At 43.2% G+C, this 20,427-nt stretch overlaps 1 protein-coding gene across 2 annotated transcripts in view; it reads right to left on the bottom strand.

Moving 5' to 3' along the window:
* The window catches only part of TMEM65 (transmembrane protein 65), a 189,925-nt gene that overhangs the window by 118,858 nt on the left and 50,640 nt on the right, over window positions 1-20,427 (bottom strand). Inside the window, exon 2 of one of the 2 annotated variants that reach the window (XM_077493305.1) lies at window positions 2,094-2,153. The exons of the other annotated variant lie outside the window; for it this stretch is intronic. Coding sequence (XP_077349431.1) covers window positions 2,094-2,153 — 60 coding nt within the window. The remainder of the gene's footprint in view (window positions 1-2,093; window positions 2,154-20,427) is intronic. 2 annotated transcript variants of the gene reach the window in all.

Genomic DNA, 20,427 nt, shown 5'->3' on the forward strand with positions numbered 1-20,427 from the left:
GCAATGTAACAAAGGTATGCTGTAAACTATGCCCAGTTTTCTATTTGTGCAGCATCATTTTCTTACTTTGTGAAGTTCCTGCACAGCACAGCCATCTCCAGTGTGGGAATCTAAAGCCGTAGTGTCCTCCTTCCTGGAGTCCGTGCATGCTGGCTACCCATGTACCTGCCAATCTTGTGCATGTGCAGTGCAATCTTGGCCAGCTTGACATGGCTCCAGTAACATTTAACATTGACTTCTATGGGAAATCTTGGTCAGCTTGACATGGCACTGTTCCAGTGTCATATCAAGCTGACCAAGATTTTCCATAGATGTCAATGTTAAATGTTACTGGATCCGTGTCATGTCAAGCTGACCAAGATTTTCCATTGATGCCAATGTTAAATGTTATGGGAGAAGTGCCATGTCAAGCTGACTAAGATCTCCCAGGAGCCAATACAGAGCCGGAAATGACATATGGCGCCGCGACCCCTAAAGGAGGAAGTGAAATTAGATATAGGCATAATCCAGGTAAGTGAACAGAAAAAAAAAGTAATAAATTGCCAATTAATTTTAAGGATGCACATTAGTGATGCATGGTGAGGAGTGAAAAATATAGGTGGAACTCCGCTTTAATGGAAAACACATTAAATGCCAAAACACATTTGACATGGGATGAAATTATTTTTGGGGTTTTGAAAAGCAACATTTTCCAAGGCAATGGAACTTTTTTTTTGTCCATACATCTTGCTTGCAGAATAATTGTGATGAGTTACCACAATAGACGCATCGCCCTTTTCCTTCTGGATTAATAGGGCACATATAACCAAGCTCACCTTTTTCTATACACTGCAATAATCTGTCTATCTCTGCAAGATACTGCTGCATGCAACCTCTGTAGCCTATTCCATAGGGAGAAATTTGTTCAATTAGTAGAGATTTTAGTAGAAGGACCAACAAAAAATCTGTGTGGCTCTAGCCTATTCAGATGACTGCCAGTCAGTGGAAAATCTCATTGTAGTAAGAGATTAAATTTGTCCAGGTTCCCCATTTATCTTGTTGTTGGTATATATAGCACAAGTACAGCTTCTGGATACCTTACAAGAAATGATTCATAAACTACGGCTCTGGATGTTGTTACTTTATAACCATTTGTAATCCATACAATCAAATTGGCAGGTCTTGAAATGATTTCTGTATTCATATGGTGAGCAGGTACTATGTTTTTCCATGGATGGATGTGTTATCTCTAGCATTATCTAGGACGGTAGTCTCCAAACTGTGGTCCAGCGGCCAGATGCAGCCATTTCCTTGCCTTTATCCAGCCCTTGGACACCAACAATAGGGCACCATTCCTTACACTGACACCAATGATGGGGCAACTATTCCTTCCCTTGATACCAACTATTTCTTCCACCAATACCAATGATGAAGCACTGTAAACTGCTATTGACACCAAAGAATTTTCTACTCCCAATGGTGACGTTCTGGCCCCCAGACAGTCTGAAGGACGGCAAACTGGTCCCTTGTTTAGAAAGTTTTGAGACCCCTGATTTAGGGCGACTACTTTTCTTATTTTTTTTCTTTCCTGAGACCAGTGAATATTTGCTTAATGATTTCTAAAAGTAAAGTTTGCATTACGAAAGCCTTATTGTATTGTAATGTAGATTTATCTTTGGAAAAGCATAGTCTAGTTTTCTAATAAAAATTACATTAAGAATTGGCCCAGGTAGGTGTAGCCAAAGAGCTAAAAAAATGAAATAAAAAAAATGAAGGAGACATGAAAAATAAAAAAAAATTAAATAAATGTAAGATCTGAAACCTAGGCACTGACCACTGAATGTTTTTCAGGATTCTGCATTAGATGTTAGGCAATTGCAAAGGTTTAGAACAAATGTCATCATATCCAACAAAATATCTGTTCTTGCTGCATATGGGATGCCATAAAAAGTCCAAAATGACAGGCTGCATTTAGCAGAGATGTGGTTCCTCCTTAAAAAAGTAACATACAGAGCTGCAAAAGTCACGTGGAACAAAACGTAAAATGGCAAGCGTGAAGCTGCGGGCAACATGCCAGAAAGCCACACCAACATCACTCTACATAGTCATCCTACCATAGTGAGGATCGTCCTCTGCTGGCACTGCATAGGGAGGGGTTTTAGGATATCGGGAGGCTGAAAAGGATTTGAGAGAAACAGTTTCATTTCTGCCAAGCAAAATAACATTTTGCTAATTTTAAAAACAAAACAAAAAAAGCAAGGGAAAAAATAAATACAAAAAACAGGTAGCTAAGGGGCTGAAATCTGCAGATGGACCTTTAAAACAATGGCCAAACATCGGAACAATTAATGGCATGTAGAAAACAATCATTTGATACTATGTTTGGACAAATGTATCTACATAACTAAAATTTTATTTCAAGAAAAAGTAAACCCAACCAAAATAATGTAAAATCTATAAACATAACATAATTTCAGAAGTAATTTTTAGTTGTGCCGTGTTCAATAATAATTCCTGGTGACCCCGTTCTAAACGGACACTTTTTGTTATGGGTGACAATGCTTTGTCCTGGACTCCAGATTATGCTCCTGCGTTGTCACTCTATCAAAGGCTAGCCATACAATTTTCCTTGTACAACTTTCTTTTAAATTTACCAAAACCATATAATACGAGGTCAAACCTAAACCCTTCCAATTTGTATACAATCAGGCAGGCCCCTGCACTACATAGTTGAAGGTAAATCTAAAGGAAAATGCATAAGAAAATTGAATGGGGTATGGCCAGCTAAACAGGAATTTAATGGGGACTACAAGTGGCTTTTACAACATTCATTGTCGCCATAAGGAAACCACCCTGAAAAAGGTAATGCAGCCATCACTGGAATGTAGACAAGACACTGCTGCTTAAAGTGGTTGTAAACGCTCCCCCACAACTTTGTCCCATGTAAATCAGCATAAAAAAACCCTAATGAACACTGCTTGTAGATATCTCCTTACTTGCTTAGTATTGTTGTAATCCTTTTTGTTCTTTAGAATGAAGTCACTGAGCATGCCCAGATCGCCCTTGATTTACGGCACACTCTCTATGTGCTTATCTATCTGTTATCAGGACTTCCTACAGCACACCACTGAACTCCCAGGAGACTTCAGAATCATTCAGAGCTTCCCCCTACACACCATGTGACCTGACATGCAGTGTAAACTTGGCCATTACTGCAGTCTTATCAGCTGAAGCTGAAGCTGATAAGACTGACAAAGGGAAACATTAGACATCGGCACAAGTAAATACTATGAAATAAAACAAGTCAGCTATGAACAGGGAAGCAGGGTTGCCATAGAAACGTTGGATTGAGAAGGAGGCTTGGTTAACAGTACAGGAAGTGCTCAATGTAAGGGCGGAAATACACTCCACTGTGGACTCAGAAAACAATACTTAAGATGGTGGAAACAAGTTTTTTTAAAGTTTCTTTAAACACTAAGTAATATGTGATTTGGGCTGAATTACAGTGGCTATAGTCTGATAATTACTTATTATAATGGACTAAGTGAAGAGAAGCATCAGAGTGGGAGAGTTTACTTCCTCTTTATTGGGGCAGGGGATCAGCAGAATTTAGAAGCAACAAAAGGAAGATAAAAAGAGGAGAAAATAAAAATAAGAGCAAATACTTGTTAGATTTGATTGGTGTATCAAACCATAAGGGGTTCACTGTACAACTGAAATTAGGTGTTTGGATAGCTCTTCGGCGCATGCAGAAGGGCTCTGTCTTATCTAAAGCATGTGAATGTTGCACTACTCCCTGTACACACAATCAGATTTTCAGATTTTTCCGATTTTTGTCCAAAGGTTGTTGGCTCAAACTTGTCTTGCATACACACAGTCACACAAGTGTTGGCCAACAATTACGAATGTAGTGACGTACAAGATGTACGGCGAGCCGATAAAAAGGAAAGTTCAATATTCATGCGCCACCCTTTGGGCTCCTTCTACTAATGTTGTGTTTGGTGAGCATTAATTCCGAGCAAGAATGGACGTTTGTCCAACGAACTTGTGTACACACGATCGGAAAGTCCGACAACAAAATTTGTTGGCTGAAAATTTGAGAACCTACTGTTCAACATTTGTCGGCAGAAAGTCCGACAACAAATGTTTCATGGAGCGTACACACGGTCTGACTTTCAGCCAACAAGCTCACATCCAACATTTGTTGTCGGAAAATCTGATCGTGTGAACGGGGCATTACACAAGTGCTACTCTAAGTATAGTGATTTCGTTTGACTAACAGTTTACAAGCCTTTTTAGCTGCTTTGGCTACAGTTTTGAATAAAAAAAATTTTTTATTTCACCGCTGTTTGTTATATAAGTGAGTTTTCTTGTCAGTTTCTGTCAAGCTGTCCCACTTTTGTAATATTTAGGAGTTTTTATATGTAGCCAATTATGTTTATAAAAAATGGATGCCGTAATTCTGAATTTAGCGTAATCAATTTTAATTAGCCTTGTAATGCTACTGCAGACACAGGAAGAAGAACAAGTCACTTTGGGAAAATGATGGGTTTTGTCAGCAAAGCATTCTGCTTGATGATGCAAGGCGGAGTCCCAAGAATATGTCCAGAACCATGGATCTACATCATGAACCAATTTACCACCATGTTGATAACGAAACTCATTAATTTATGGCCCCAATTCCAAAAACTCAATTTTTTTTACTGTACGTGACCTCCAAACCTCTGTAATGTCAACAAAGTTCTTAGGTCATAGTTGGAGAGGACTTTAACACTATATGAAATATTGCAGAAGACAAGTGACAACATTTGAGTGCCTCCACAGCTGCTCAAGATTTGGCATTTCATCATTTTTGGAGACTCTGGATCTAACGGATCCTTCCTTGGAGACTTTCCCACCTGCACGATAGAGTTTTGTACAAAATTGTATTTTTTAACTGGATTTTATCTTTCCCTTAACGTTATGTTGGTTGGACAGTCTATCCATTTACATGTTAAACAGATTGCTTCCATTAAAGATACTAGATGAATGAGAGCCGCACTTCAATCTCTGCTCTTCCGAGTCATTTTATTCAAACACATGTATAATATTTCCAACAACACACGTTCCCGATAACCGGCTGTAGGTATAGAAGGGTGCTGTGGCGACAACAGGCTGGAACCGAGAATGTTTACAGCAAGAAATGCACTATTACCAAAATTATTGGGACGCCTGCCTTTACACGCACATGAACTTTAATGGTATCATAGTCTTAGCCTGTAGGGTTCAGTATTGCGTTGCCCGACCCTTTGCAGCTATAACAGCTTCAACTCTTCTGGGAAGGCCGTCCACAAGGTTTAGGAGTGTGTCTATGGGAATGTTTGACCATTCTTCCAGAAGCGCATTTGTGAGGTCAGGGGCATATGTTGGATGAGAAGGCCTGGCTCGCAGTCTCCACTCTAATTCATCCCAAAGGTGTTCTATTAGTTTGAGGTCAGAACTCTGTGCACACCAGTCAAGTTCCTCCACTCCAAACTCACTCATCCATGTCTTTATGGACCTTGCTTTGTGCACTGGTCCATATAATTTGGTGCAGGGGGGGGGGTTATATTTAAGGGGTTGGACTTGGCTCCTTAGTTCCAGTGAAGGGAACTCTTAAGGAATCAGCATACCAAGACATTTTGGGCAATTTTCATGCTCCCAACTTTGTGGGAACAGTTTGGGGATGGTCCCTTCCTGTTCCAACATGACTGCACACCAGTGCACAAAGCAAGGTCCATAAAGGCACGGATGAGCGAGTTTGAGGTGGAGGAACTTGACTGGCCTGTGCAGAGTCCTGACCTCAACCCCATAGAACACCTTTGGGATGAATTAAAGCGGAGACTGCGAGCCAGGCCTTCTGGTCCAACATCAGTGCCTGACCTCACAAATGCGCTTCTGGAAGAATGGTCAAACGTTCCCATAGAAACACTCCTAAACCTTGTGGACAGCCTTCCCCGAAGAGTTAAAGCTGTAATAGCTGCAAAGGGTAGGGCAACTCAATATTGAACCCTATGGACTAAAACTGGGATGCCATTAAAGTTCACGTGCGTGTAAAGGCGGGTGTCACAATACTTTTGGTAATATAGTAAATGTCGCTTGTACACCAAGATCTCCAAAACGGGTGCAAAAGCTTATTCAGTGATCACATCATGGTTATGTGACGCTTGGAGCCACGCAGGACCCCTTAATCAGGCACGTGATGTAATTGCGGTGACATACTGCTTGATTTTATGCAACAATTCACAGTGCAGCTGCATCCATGTTGTCTCCACTCAAAACCATCGCCTTCTTAATGCGATCCTTGTGATCAAGCCATATCTGATGAAACGCGTTAAGGAGGCTGTCGTTTTTTTAGGGGAAAAATCATGGTTGCAGCTGCACTGTGGATGTTTGGACAAAATTACTCAAAAGAACAGATATTGGAGTGCGGCTCTCATTCAACTATTTTCTTTAATATGGTGTAAAGACTGACTTTTTTGAGTAGACTACCAGTCAGTTCATAAACAAGGGAGAGGAGCAGGTCTGTAGTAGTGCCATGGGTTTAAGATCGATACCAATACAATATCTCATCACACTCCAATGACTATTACATCACCAGGATGCATGACCCCCTACTCCAATCTCGAAATTCCCTCATCACTTACAAAACAGTGACACTTAATGCATTTTTCAATATAGAGTCCTATGATAAAGCACAATGAGGGAAATGTATAAAAACTGGAGTGGACAGAATCTGGAGCAGCTGTGCATGGCAACTGTTAAGCTTCTACCTTTAACTTGATCACTTTAACTTTGAAAGCGAAAGATGGAAGCTAATTGCTTGCCAATCACAACTTCTCCAGATTCTACTACAGTTTTGATAAATCCCCCTTAACCACTTAAGTCCCGGACCAATTTGCAGCCAAAGGACCAAGCCCCTTTTTGCGATTTGGCATTGCGTTGCTTTAACTGACAAACTGCGCGGTCATGCGACGTGGCTCCCAAACAAAATTGGCGTGCTTTTTTTCCCAGAAATAGAGCTTTCTTTTCATGGTATTTGATCGACTCTGCAGTTTTTATTTTTTGCGCTATAAACAAAAATAGAGCGACAATTTTTAAAAAAAATTATTTTTTACTTTTTGCTATAATAAATATCCCCAAAAAATATAGTTTAGGCCAATACGTATTATTCTACATCTTTTTGGTAAAAAAAACACAATTAGCGATTATTGGTTTGCACAAAAATTATAGCGTTTACAAAATAGGGGATAGTTTTATAGCATTTTTATTAATATTTTTTTTTTATTAGTAATGGCGATCAGTGATTTTCAGTGACATCATGGCAGACACATCGGACATTTTTGACATATTTTTGGGACCATTGTCATTTATACAGCAATCAGTGCTATTTAAATGCACTGATTCCTGTGTAAATGACACTGGCAGTGAAGGAGTTAACCACTAGGGGGCAGTGAAGGTGTTATGCGTTTTTTAATTGTAGGGGGGCGTGGCCTGGCATGTGACGTCACTGATCGTCTTTCCCTATAAAAGGGAACAGACGATCGGTGACAGCAACAGTAGGAAGCACGGGGAGAGATTTGTTTACACAGCCCTCTCCTTGTTCTTTAGCTCTGTGACCCGATTGCGGGACACCAGCGGCGATCGGGTCCGCTGGTCCCACAGCCATGGTCACGGAGCTCAGGACCAGGTTGGGAGCACGCCGCCGCTGGCGCACTCCCGACCCATGGCTGGGCACTTAAAGAGCAACGTACCGGTACGTGCTTGTGCCCAGCCGTGCCATTCTGCCGACGTACATCGGTGTAAGGCGGTCCTTAAGTGGTTAATGTGCATATCATATCTGCAAGGGTAATATGTCGGGCCAGAATCACTCAAATTTGGAAAGCTGCTAAACACTCACATATGTGGGTGAAAATAATTAAAGATTGGAGATGTCCCCTTTTTAAATATGGGAACAAGTCAGGCTGACTGCTTGCTAGGAATGGCCAGGATGGCAATGTTAAGACCAAGCCTTCTATATAATGTAAACCCTTACAAACCACTTTGACCTACAGGTAAGCCTAGATTAAGGCTTACCTGTAGGTCCAAGAAATATCTCCCAAACCTATACGGTTTAGGAGATATTTGCCCGAAGACGGGCACCGCTGTCTACGGCGCATGCGCCATGGACAGCGGCGCGCAGGCGCACTGAGCGTAGCATCCTCGATAACGAAGATGCCGCGCGTCTCGGCTCCTGTGCGCATGCACGGGAGTGACATCATCGCGGCTTCACCAAATGACAGCGGCGGAGCTGCGAGACCCACCGAGAAGATGGATGCGGTGACTTCGCTGGCTCCTGTGTCAGGTAAGTGACACATAATGGGCTACTATGCGATGCACAGTAGTCCATTATGCTTTGCAGGGAATGAAAGAGGAAGTAAACCCATCAGGGTTTACTTCCTCTTTAAGACCAGGCCTTCAGATTTAGTGGAGGTTTTTAGACACGATCACATTTTATAAATTGAAAACTTCACCACCTCCCTATAGGGAGATGATTTTCTAAAAAAATGCACCCCTCCCATGACTGGCAGAAGATAATCTTCACTTGTCGAAAGGCCAAATCACTGAAGGTAATGAGGGTTATTGCATACTCTGCCGGTGTCGAGGCCCCTGATGGCCCGATGAACAAGTTTTTCAAGCTAATAGAACAGGTTGGCAAACTGCTAGATTCCCTGTGCCACCATATAATCACAGACAAGACCTATCCACTTACTGGAAAGGAAGGAGGGCAGGTCACCCAGTTTCACTTATTAACCCAAGACACAAAATACCTAAGATTTTAGCTGACTTGGATTGACACAGAAACAAATTGAATCCTTGCAATCCTTTTGACAATATAAATTGAATGCGGCTATAAAAAATGTCCTAGTTTATTGGGGCTTTCAGTTCTTTTTCCAATTTTATCTATATCCAATACTCCTTCCCTACTGCTAGAATCGATCTAGAGGGCGCTCTAGCCTCCTTTATTGCACTTCAGAAAGGTACCGGAGATGCCCACTGTTCCCATTAATATTTTTCAGCTATTGAACCTCTTGCTAGATTACTTTTAAAACAGATGTGCTTGAACACATTCCTATAGGACAAATCACAGTTGAAAAAGGCACTATTTGCCAGTAATGTTTTACTTTTCATGGCAGACAATAAAATCCCTACACAACGCTCATTGAGTACTTTGACTCATTCTTAGGCCTCAAAATCAACTATGCCAAAAGATAAATTTCTCACTGCATCAGATCCACTAGATCAGGGGTACTGAATTAAAAGTCACCTAGGTCCAGTCAGTAAAATCTTCTTCCAGCGGAGGTCCAAATTTCATGTTTGTACTACAAATCAGATGCTTCACATCACAGCCAAATTCCCCCCATGTACACATCTGCATTACACCCTCCCTTTTATCTCACAAATTCATTGAGATCAGTGTCCCTGGTCCCCCCCTTCAGATCAAAGCCCCCTTTTCCTTTTACATGAATGGCCTCAGCCCCCGCCCCCCACTCGTATCACAGGCCCCCTTCAGATCACAAACTCCTCCTTATATCAAATTTACCCCCTTATTACGTCATACCCCCAGCCTTCACATCATAGCCCCCACTTCCCATCAGTGTCCTCAGGCCTCCTCGGCCATCACAACCCTCCTCCTTCACATCAGTATTCTCAGCCCTTTCGCAGCACAGAGCTGCTTTGCTTACCACCACCTGCCATCGGCTGTGGCGAGGGGGGGGGGGGGGGAATCAGGATAGAAATAGGGAGACTACAGGGCAGCTGGGCGAAGATATGGAAAGGGAGAGACACCAAGGCTACTGAATGATGCAGACGTGGCAATCCAGATAGGACTGTTACTAGGTCCTGGTCCGGACTGTGGTTCCCCATTTCGTGCCCAACATAAATGACAGAAATGATATTCTCCTGCACATTGGTGTGATGGTCCAAACCAGAAGAGAACTCTGATGTTAGAAGTGGATATTACTATAAAGCCTTGCTGCTCTCTAGGACTGGGGTTGTCCTCAGAACACTGAAGAAAATAAATTAAAACAGCAGGAGCACCGGTCTAGTGCAATAACCAGCTTAGCCAGAGGGATCCTGGTGAGGTCCTCCTTGAGCTAGAGGCTTTGACAAAGCTGGGGGATTGCAGCCACTTTTAGCAGCTAGAGGAGTGATTTTACTACCTACACGTGTGAGAAGTTATATTTTATATTCAATAAATTTGTTGTTGGATAATGCACTAGGCCAGTGCACCCTATGTTTTTATCTATTTTTGCCATTTAGTGACACCTACGCTACATAATCGTTTGTGTCTATGGCAATATGGAATACAACCAGTTAAAACACACTTTCAAGTATTTGGACGACGAACTTGTGTACACACATGATCGGAAAGTCCGAAAACAAATATTTGTTGGCGGAAAATTTGAGAACCTGTTGGCGGCTTTTCACCAACAAAAGTTGGCTAACAAATGTTCAATGGAGCATACACGCGGTCGGATTTTCTGCCAACAAGCTTACATCCAACATTTGCTGTCAGAAAATCAGATTGTGTGTACGGGTCATCATAAATTATGATGATTTCTATGGCACGGACACTTCAATAAAATTAAGAGTTTTTCCAAGCTCCTTTATTAAAATTCAAACCATCCCCTTTGTCCTGATGCAGATAACAAAAACCCCAATTAGTAACCTTGGGTTACTAAATACAAACTACACTTCCTGAAGAAGCAGGAGGGCTTGAATTTACCCAACATTCGTAAATTTAATTTGGCAAGTTTAATAAGAATCCCAAGACTGGATCAATGGCACTCATGTTTTTTATAAATACCACTGTGGAGGTCCATATCACACACCCTTGGTAGCTAATGGGCATTATTCACCTTCCCCCCCTTAAAATGTTGTCACCTAACACAAAGAACATACCTACCGGGGGGTGAACAAAATTCGTCATAGTACTGGCCATATAACCCTCCTACTGCTCACACGATCTGCCCTGGGATTTCCTCAAGGCCAGCAGTTAAGAGTCTTTTGTATTTTGGGAGTCCAGAGGCAAAAAAATAGACATCTTGGACCACGATAGCCAACACTGCCATTCTCCCTTATACAAGCTAAATTCATTCCAACTTTTTACTTTCTCTGCTATGTACAACTTGCCAATAACTTAACACAAGTGTTAGGCTAAAATTTGTCCCTACACTTGCCTCAATACTTGTCACAATTACTCAAGCCCGGACTGCCAAATATTCAACATCCTCAATATATGCTTTTCTAAGGAATGCTCTGTGCCATGATGTCTCTAAAGAAATCAAAGTTTTGGCATGGGTAAAACATTTTTACCTCCCTACCGACATCACTTTCGATTTATTTGGAAAATGGCTGGGCCAGCACTAGAAAAGCTATTGCGCAAATGAAACTTGGCGAGAAAAAACATTACAAAAATTATTCACAGGGCATACTGTGCTTTTGACATTTCTCTGAAGTGGAGACGTCCTACAACATATGTTCAGTGTGTGGTTAATGCCAATATTCATACATTGATGTCAATCACATTCTATGGCTATACCCCTACAGCCAAACGTTTTGGCAGAGAACATTTTATACTATGAATAAAATTATCTTCCACAATAGAAAACTATATCCTATCGTAGCTCTTTTACAGGCAATTGGTGCGGGCACCGTAGGCACGGATGCAGGGCAGAAATTTATCAAGTTTGAACTGATTTACATTATAGCAGCTAAAGAAATGTATCCTTACAAAATGGATATCCCTGCATCTGCCAACTGTGCAAGATTTCAATGGTATTCTACAGAAACCTATCATTCTTGATAAATTAGATACTGTTCAGTCCAAGCAGCTTAAAAGAAAAGTATAGGTTTAGGGGAAAAAAAAAAAAAATTATACTCCCCTAGTTGGATACAGAATCGGTCCGATGCTGCCTCTGTCATCCGCCTTATCTAAGACTGAGAACTGAGCGATCGAAGACCACTGACCACTCAGTTTTCAGCCTTCATTCAGCGGAGAGCCAGGGACTATTGGAGCACTGGGCTGTGGAGGGGATGAGAGCTGCTGGCTCAGGCTCTCAGCCACTCACCGTACAGGCATCTGGGTGGATCTTGACTATATGGTTGTGATCTTTTTAGAGCCTGGACCGGCTCTTTGACGTCAGCTGACAGTGGGAGTTACATAAGGAAAAACTACTAATATTGGGTGGACTTTATACGGAACATGAGTATTCAATCTAAAAAAGTATTAGAAATATTACTTAGTCTTTTTTCCTTATGTAACCCATATCGGGATGTTGACACATTAATACTGGTGTGTTCGTAGTGTCACCCTACGATACATACCATCTCCTCTAGATACTTCCTCATTCTCATAGACAGTGGGAGTTAGCCTGTTTTTGCCCGAAAAGGAGTTACAGGAGTGCAGAACGAACTGCACTCTTGTGACCTACAAGAGAAGTACAGCCAAAATGGCTTTGGCTATACTTCACTTCTAAAACTGATGGACCCCATTTCTACTTCAAACAAATGTTCAACTCCAGTATTTTATGGCTGCCTTTAAAACATACTGTTTGGTATCACACCAAGAAACTTTAGGACACACTGTTATTTTTGGATCTTTCTAGTGGTAGCTTCTGGTCTCCTGCTCAACCCCTGAACATCACTTAAAAAGAGGAAGTAAACCTACCTGATGGGTTTACTTCCTCTTTGTCTCCCTGCAAAGAAAGCATAATGGGCTACTATGCATCGCATAGTAGCCCATTATGTGTCACTTTCCTGACACAGGAGCCATCAATGTCACCGATGTCCCCTGTAGCACAAAGCGTACATCTTCTTCCGGGTATCGCATGCGCACGGGAGCCGCCACTAACGGCATATCGCCGTTAGCAGCAGCATGCTCAGTGCGCCTGTGCGCCGCTGTCTATGGCACATGCGTCAATGACAGCAGTGCCTGTCTTTTTGTAAATATCTCCTAAACGTGTAGGTTTAGGATATATTTCTCGGACCTACAGGTAAGCCTTAACCTAGGCTTACCTGTAGGTCAAAGTGGTTTGTAAGGGTTTACAACCACTTTAAAGTGATTCTAAACACACACGGTTCAATTTCCATTATCCTTGCTCTTTCTGAATATGGATGATGGCACTGAAGTACCCTTTTCCCCCATAATTGATATACAGCAGTCACATGACCTAGCTCTTTCCCAGCCTGTCTGCAGGGAAACATAACCAGGAGGAGCTTCTAGTGCTCTGCTATTTCTTGCATGTTCAAAAAAATAAAAATAACCTTTGAAATACAGAGGAAAAATACATAATTAGAATCAAATAGGAGTTTTAAATCACACAAATATGTATGTACGCTCAAAATTGTATTATTTTTGTGCAGAAACATGGTGTACGCTATCTAGGCATAGCTGTCACACGCCCACATGTGTGACTCAATAGTCACATGGGCTGCACAGATAAGCAAAAAAAAGAGGAAATGAACAGCTTAGGAGGGAACTAAAACTGGAGCATGCTCAGTAGATGTGGCAACAGCTGGTCTACACATTCTCAGGCTGCAGCGAGGACACAGACGAGGGAGACACAGCGAACAGCAGAATCAACCAAGTATTTTTTGCAGAATACAGAAAACAAATCTCATTGTGACCGATTATGACTGAACAGCATGTAATACACAATTTACTGACAGTTTTTAATGATATGGGTTTAATGACACTGCAGGTAAACCATACCCTATTCAAAATTTGTCTGGTTCTCAAGGGTTCTACCAAATTTTGGTCAGCGTTTGGCAGCCCTTGCTGAATAGAAATCCATCAGTTGATTTACTTCTGTCAAAGGGACATGTAAGAAAATGTTCCTTGATCATTTGCGGCAGCCAATCAGCTGCTGACCAGTATATACTGACAGCAGCATTCTATACATTACCTAAAGAAGGTATGATGAATAGTATTAAAAAATATAAATAGTAAGCCTCTTAGGGGACTGTAGTCACTCCAGAATGCAGGTAGCCAACTGACTTATAAGGTCTCATACACATGGACGTTTTCACAGTGGCTTTTTTGCAGCTTAAAAACGGTCTGTGGGTGGGGGCTTATCCAAATCTGGAAACCCCCTTTAATAAGGGGGCCCCCAGACACCGGCCCCCCACCTTAAGTGAATGAGTATGGGGTACATCGTACCCCTACCCATTCACCTAAGAAAAAAAGGGTAAAAAATAAACACACTAAACATTGCATTTAACGTATTTTATTAAGGCAGCTCTGGCTCTTCTGATGACATTCTCCCTTTGCCGATCCTTCTCCCCTCTGGTTCTTCTCCTCTCTGTGCTGTTTTCTGGCTCTTTTGCTGGCTCTTCTTCCGATGTTGACTCGACACGATCTCCCGATGTAATGCTGGGTCCGCAGTGTGCAATTTCTATTGGCATGGGGCTGGCCCACCCGATGATGTAATTTGGAGGGCACGCCCCTTTTGATGTCATTGCCCCATCATGCTTTAGCCACTAGCAATAATCACGGTGTTCTCCCAGCCAGTACGGTTCCTACCACCAGAACACAAAAGTTCCACAGGAGAGATTCCCCCATCAGCACTGATTGCATGACCCATGGCTGCAGGAAAGCAAATCACATCGTTTATGGCTGGCTTTAGATAAGCACAACTGTTTGCACCACATAAAATTATCAAGAAATTTCTGTTTAACTGATCAATATTTGCTGATTAAGTTGTTCTGTTGGAAATGCCAAAATTATATTTTTTTAATGTACACCTGTAAACTAACTGTCCGAATAAAGTGTAGTACCTTCCTGTAGTAAATGTCCTATAAAGATCCATGGAACCCCCGAAGTTCAGGGCACATTAATAGGCAAATTCCAACACCGAGGAAGCGTTAGGAAAGGAGGTCCACTCACCAGGAGTGCAGGAGGCAGTTGCTGCTTTTAACTTCCCTAGTGTCTGCCTTTATATTTTAGATACATCCCAGTTTTCAAGCACACCATGACAATGGTGAAGAATTATGAATACATGCAGGACACCATTTATTGAGGTAGACAATTCAGTAAAAAAACATTTGTCTATGGATAGGCAAAATAGAAATGTACAGTTAAAATACATATGGGGACAATTTTACATGCCCAAGGAACTTGTGAGTTGCACCTTCTTGCCACAACTCACAGCCATGTCTACCATGGCCCGGTCTAGCTTACTTTATGACCTGCCTGATCAGTGGTTTATCAGTGATGATGCTGATCTACTTTTCAATTAGCATGCTAGAAGTGGAAAGGTGACCCATGAGGCCGAGATGCATAAATCACAAGACTGAAACCTGAAATCTTTTGGCATTCCTTATTATCCATGGGTATTGATTATGTGTGTATCTACCTTTCTCATGACTTCTACCTCAGACATAATGTGTGGACTCTGGCACTAAAACGCCTCTATTTTATTACAATCTTTAGTTTATTTCTGTGATTCTGACTTTAGGATGAGGAATATGCTGTACTAGTTGCAGGCAGGGGTGGACTGACCACTGGGCCACTGGGGCACTGCCCGAGGGCCCCATGCCACTAGGGGGCCTCATCAGGGTTGCCAGCCTCAGTAAAACCAGGGAAAGTATGTAAAAATTTGTGTTTTTTTTTTTTTTTTTTACATCTGTCTCTGATATGTCCCTTACCGACATCCTTTTGGTCTAAAAATCCAGAGATTATAGCTGCCCCACCTCTCCAGTACCTTCTCAGCCAATAGAAACATGTCTGTGTATACTGTGTGGCCCCATAATCAGATTGCCTGGGGGCCCCATAATCTCCTATTGCCCGGGGGGCCCATGAGTTGTCAGTCCGCCCCTGGTTGCAGGTAAATCTTTTCTGGTTGTACTGTTGACTTTTTTGTGGATATTTCTTTTTTTCTTTTTTTTATTAAATACAATTTTCAAAAAAAAACGTTTAAATCTTCTGGCATTCAAAGAGTTTTCATGTATGTATCAAGTATGTATATTTGCCGTTTGCCCAGAGTGCAGCTTTTCCAAGTCTCGTAAAGTCAGTTAAAAACATTAGCCCATCCCACCCTTATCGAAAGTGGGAATACGATTTAGGCATAACCATCACAGACTAACAGTGGCAATATGCACTTTGATCGCTTTACAAAGCCTCTAGGTCAGGGGTGTCCAAACTTTTTTCAAAGAGGGCCGGATTTGATGAAGTGAACATGCGCGAGGGCCGACCATTTTGCCTGACATTCTTTGAATCGTTAAAATTCGGTCTAAGTGTGTTCGTTCGAGCACTAATACACTGCCCAACAAGAATTCTCTTGCCTTTGTGGCTGTGTGTGGGAAGAAATGAGCTTGGGCGTATTTGTACATACTGTATTAATTGGCGTATAACACACACCTTCACTTTAAGAGGGAAGTTTCAGGGAAAAAAAATGTTTAAATAAAGAACTGTGAAGCAAAATAATGGTCAGTGCCCACCAATGCAGCCTAATCAGTGCACATCTGCAGACCCACCATAGCCAGGAATGCACTCACCATAGCCAAGAATGCCCCCACCATAGCAAGGAATGCCCCCACCATAGCCAGGAATGCCCCCACCATAGCCAGGAATGCCCCCACCATAGCCAGGAATGCCCCCACCACAGCCAGGAATGCCCCCACCACAGCCAGGAATGCCCCCACCACAGCCAGGAATGCCCCCACCACAGCCAGGAATGCCCCCACCACAGCAAGGAATGCCCCCACCACAGCAAGGAATGCCCCCACCATAGCAAGGAATGCCCCCACCATAGCAAGGAATGCCCCCACCATAGCAAGGAATGCCCCCACCATAGCCAGGAATGCCCCCACCATAGCCAGGGACGCAGCACCATTGCCAGGGACGCAGCACCATTGCCAGGGACGCAGCACCATTGCCAGGGACGCAGCACCATTGCCAGGGACGCAGCACCATTGCCAGGGACGCAGCACCATTGCCTGGGATGCAGCACCATTGCCTGGGACGCAGCACCATTGCCAGGAATGCCTCCCCAAATGCCTCACCATTGCCAGGAACGCAGCACCATTGCCAGGAATGCACTGACGAGCGCCAAAGGAGAATCTCCTGTTTACACGGCGGCTTCTTTAATAGAAAGTCCCGCCTCCTTTGATGGACAGAACAGTCGTCCAATGGCAGTGCAGGAGAAGGACTTCCTATATATTCCTATATATTACAGAGGCCGCCCGTAAACAGGAAATTCTCCTGTGTACAGCGCTCGGTCCTGTCCTCCCTGTACCTTCCGAAGCATATATATCTTTTGTTGCCCTGGCGCTGGGAGATCGTCGGGGGCCACAAAAGATATGCATGTCCAAATAACCAAGCGGGCTGTTCAAAACCGGGCCGCGGGCCGCGATTAGCCCGCGGGCCGGACTTTGAACATGCCTGCTCTAGGTGCATTAACCACCTTACACCCTACAGAATATCCAAATTTGGACAAAATAACTCCCCGCTGTGCTGGAGAAATTGTGGAGCCATAGGCAATCCGCTCCATATGTTCTGGACCTGCAAACACTTAACCAACTTTTGGAACCCATATGTCGCTCAATCTCAAGCATCACGGGGGTCCTAACACCTCCTAATCCAAGCTTAGCAGTACTGAACATAGGTATTGAAATCTTCCTCCCTGACTTCCGGGTAGTGATTACACATATTCTTTTGGTCACTAGAACATTAATAGTGAAACACTGAAAAACTGATAAAGCACCAAACCTATCTGAGCTATTTACGACTAGCCAATCCCACTAGGTATATGAATCCCTACTGGCTAGTAGATGTGGCAATAGGAAACATTTTGATACTCGCTGGAAAAAATAAGGATAAACTGGTTTAAAGTAAATCAATGACTCCTTTACCAGTTGTATTTCTCATCTTTATCTAACCCCCTTTGTTCATGTGAAGGTCAGACCAAAGTACACCCCCCCACCTTCTATATTCCCCCTTTACTCTTTGCTTTATTTTTCATATACCGTATATACTCGAGTATAGGCCGACCCGAATATAAGCCGAGGCCCCCAATTTACCCCCAAAAAACTGGAAAACTTATTGACTCGTGTATAAGCCGAGGGTGAGACATGGCTGTCCATCCCTGTGTGTCCGTCCATCCCTGTGTGTGTGTCCGTCCATCCATCCCTGTGTGTGTGTCCATCCATCCATCCATCCATCCCTGTGTGTGTGTCCGTCCATCCATCCCTGTGTGTGTATCCATCCATCCATCCATCCCTGTGTGTGTGTGTGTGTGTGTGTGTGTGTGTATTCATCCATCCATCCATCCCTGTGTGTGTGTGTGTGTATCCATCCATCCATCCATCCATCCCTGTGTGTGTGTGTGTGTGTGTGTGTGTGTGTGTGTGTGTGTGTGTGTGTGTCCGTGCAGCCTTGTGTGTGTGTCCAGCCTACCTGTGTCCCAAGCCTCCGTCCCGTGCCTCCTCCGTCCCGTGCCTCCTCCGTCCCGTGCCTCCTCCGTCCCGTGCCTCCTCCGTCCCGTGCCTCCTCCGTCCCGTGTCGTGCCGATGGATCGCCGCTCCAGGATCGCCGCTCTTCTCGGCGGCCATTCTACAATTCAAAAGCCGCGCCTCCGTCCTCCGCCTGTGATAGGCGGAACACTCAATTTCCCAGCAGCCTGTGTTCCGCCTATCACGGACATCCTCTCATACTCGTCCGTAGTATGAGAATGAACGGATGTCCGTGATAGGCGGAACACTGACTGCTGGGAAATTCAGTGTTCCGCCTATCACAGGCGGAGGCGGAGAAGGAGGCGCGGCTTTTGAATTTTAATGTCCGCCGTCTGTCTGCTCGATACGCTGATCGAGCAGTCAGACAGCGGTGACTCGAGTATAAGCCGAGGGGGCACTTTCAGCCTCAAAAAAGAGGCTGAAAATCTCGGCTTATACTCGAGTATATACGGTAAGTTCTTTTCCCTATACATTTAGTTTTTTCTTTTTTAAATATACTCAGCTATTGACAATCTGGGAAGAACATTCCTTTGTACAGACCCTCTTGGGCCAATGATCTCCCGCTTTCAAGTTGAGGCAATTAAGGCGACTACTTGGCGCCATTATGTCTAATCCATTTACTGTTGAACAACCAATTATCTGTGCCTTGAGAATACCTCTCTACTGTATCCAGCTGAATGTATATCTTTCTACTGTTGTACTACTTGTACTTTATATATTGTACTATGAAAAATAAAAAAACTGGCTCTGGAAATATATACTAAAGGGAACCAGGGGCCAGATGAGCCACAGGAAAAGGTTTGCTGTAGGACAGTACAGGCAACTTCATAAGGCCCCCCGGCTTAGTAAAGAAGAGCTCCTGCCCTCCCACCAAAAAATTTAAAGTCAGCAGCTACAAATACTGTAGATGCTGACTTTTACTATTAGGGCATCTAGCTGTCCAGGGATCCCACGGTGTCCTCGCCCAAGCCAATTCTTGAATCAGCTCTCAGGTCCTGGCACCACCATCTTGGTTAAAGGAAAACTGGATTCCTACTGCCCATGCGCGAATTGCGCTCTCTCAATGGCCGGCTGCAGTGAGGCCTGAACTTTTGGCCGAGTTTGCCGCAGCAAGCTCAGCAGGAAGTGGGAACGGGTACCTGTCAAACTAGGTACCTGCACCCCCCTCTTCCATGAAGGTGCCAAATGTGGCACTGGAGGAGGGCGGGGGGAGGTAGATAAGCAGAGCTTCCCCTTTTGGGTGGAGCTCTGCTTTAAAGTCTATCCCTGGGCAAATGTGTTTTTTCTTGTTTTGGAGAAAGCAGGGAAGAGCTAGAATCTCTATTGCGCTTAATTTATTGTTAGCTTACTTGTACAAGTTCTAACCCTTCCCCACACAAAACAACTAAATAAATCCATGTTTTTTTTTTCTCCATCCCCATTGGACAGATTTCGTATCACTTCCTGAGACAAGAAAAGAAGTGAAACATCCCAAATATGGACACAGCTGGCAAAAAAAAAAACTGAAATATGGAAAAAGTTTGGCTGAAGTTGGATTAAAAAAAAAAGCCTGAAGCTGCAAATCACTTGAGAGGAAAAAATCAGTTATTCTTTATGAAGATGATTCACATTTCCACTCCAAGTTGCCTGAGGCTCAAACAAGTTCTGGACCCTTTTTTGTTGCTCGAATCGGGAAGATTTTGGCATTTTTGGAGCATATTCACCCAGGAAGCAGATGACAACATAGCAACAAATGATGAAACAGATGATCATTTTTCCCATAGGCTAATAATTAAAAAAAACGTCAAAGCTCAAAAACGCCAGAAAGCACGGCATGGAAACGCGTAAATACCATAACAAAACGCCTGAAAAACTATACGCTCAGGTGTGAATGGGGCCTTATAGTTGCCCAGTTTAGGTCATCTACCTAGGCAACTGGTTGTGAGTAACAATGAA

The sequence above is a fragment of the Lithobates pipiens genome, unplaced genomic scaffold, assembly GCF_037356315.1.
Source record: "Lithobates pipiens isolate NorthernLeopardFrog02 unplaced genomic scaffold, aLitPip1_a1.2 Scaffold_19, whole genome shotgun sequence".
NCBI lineage: Eukaryota > Metazoa > Chordata > Amphibia > Anura > Ranidae > Lithobates > Lithobates pipiens.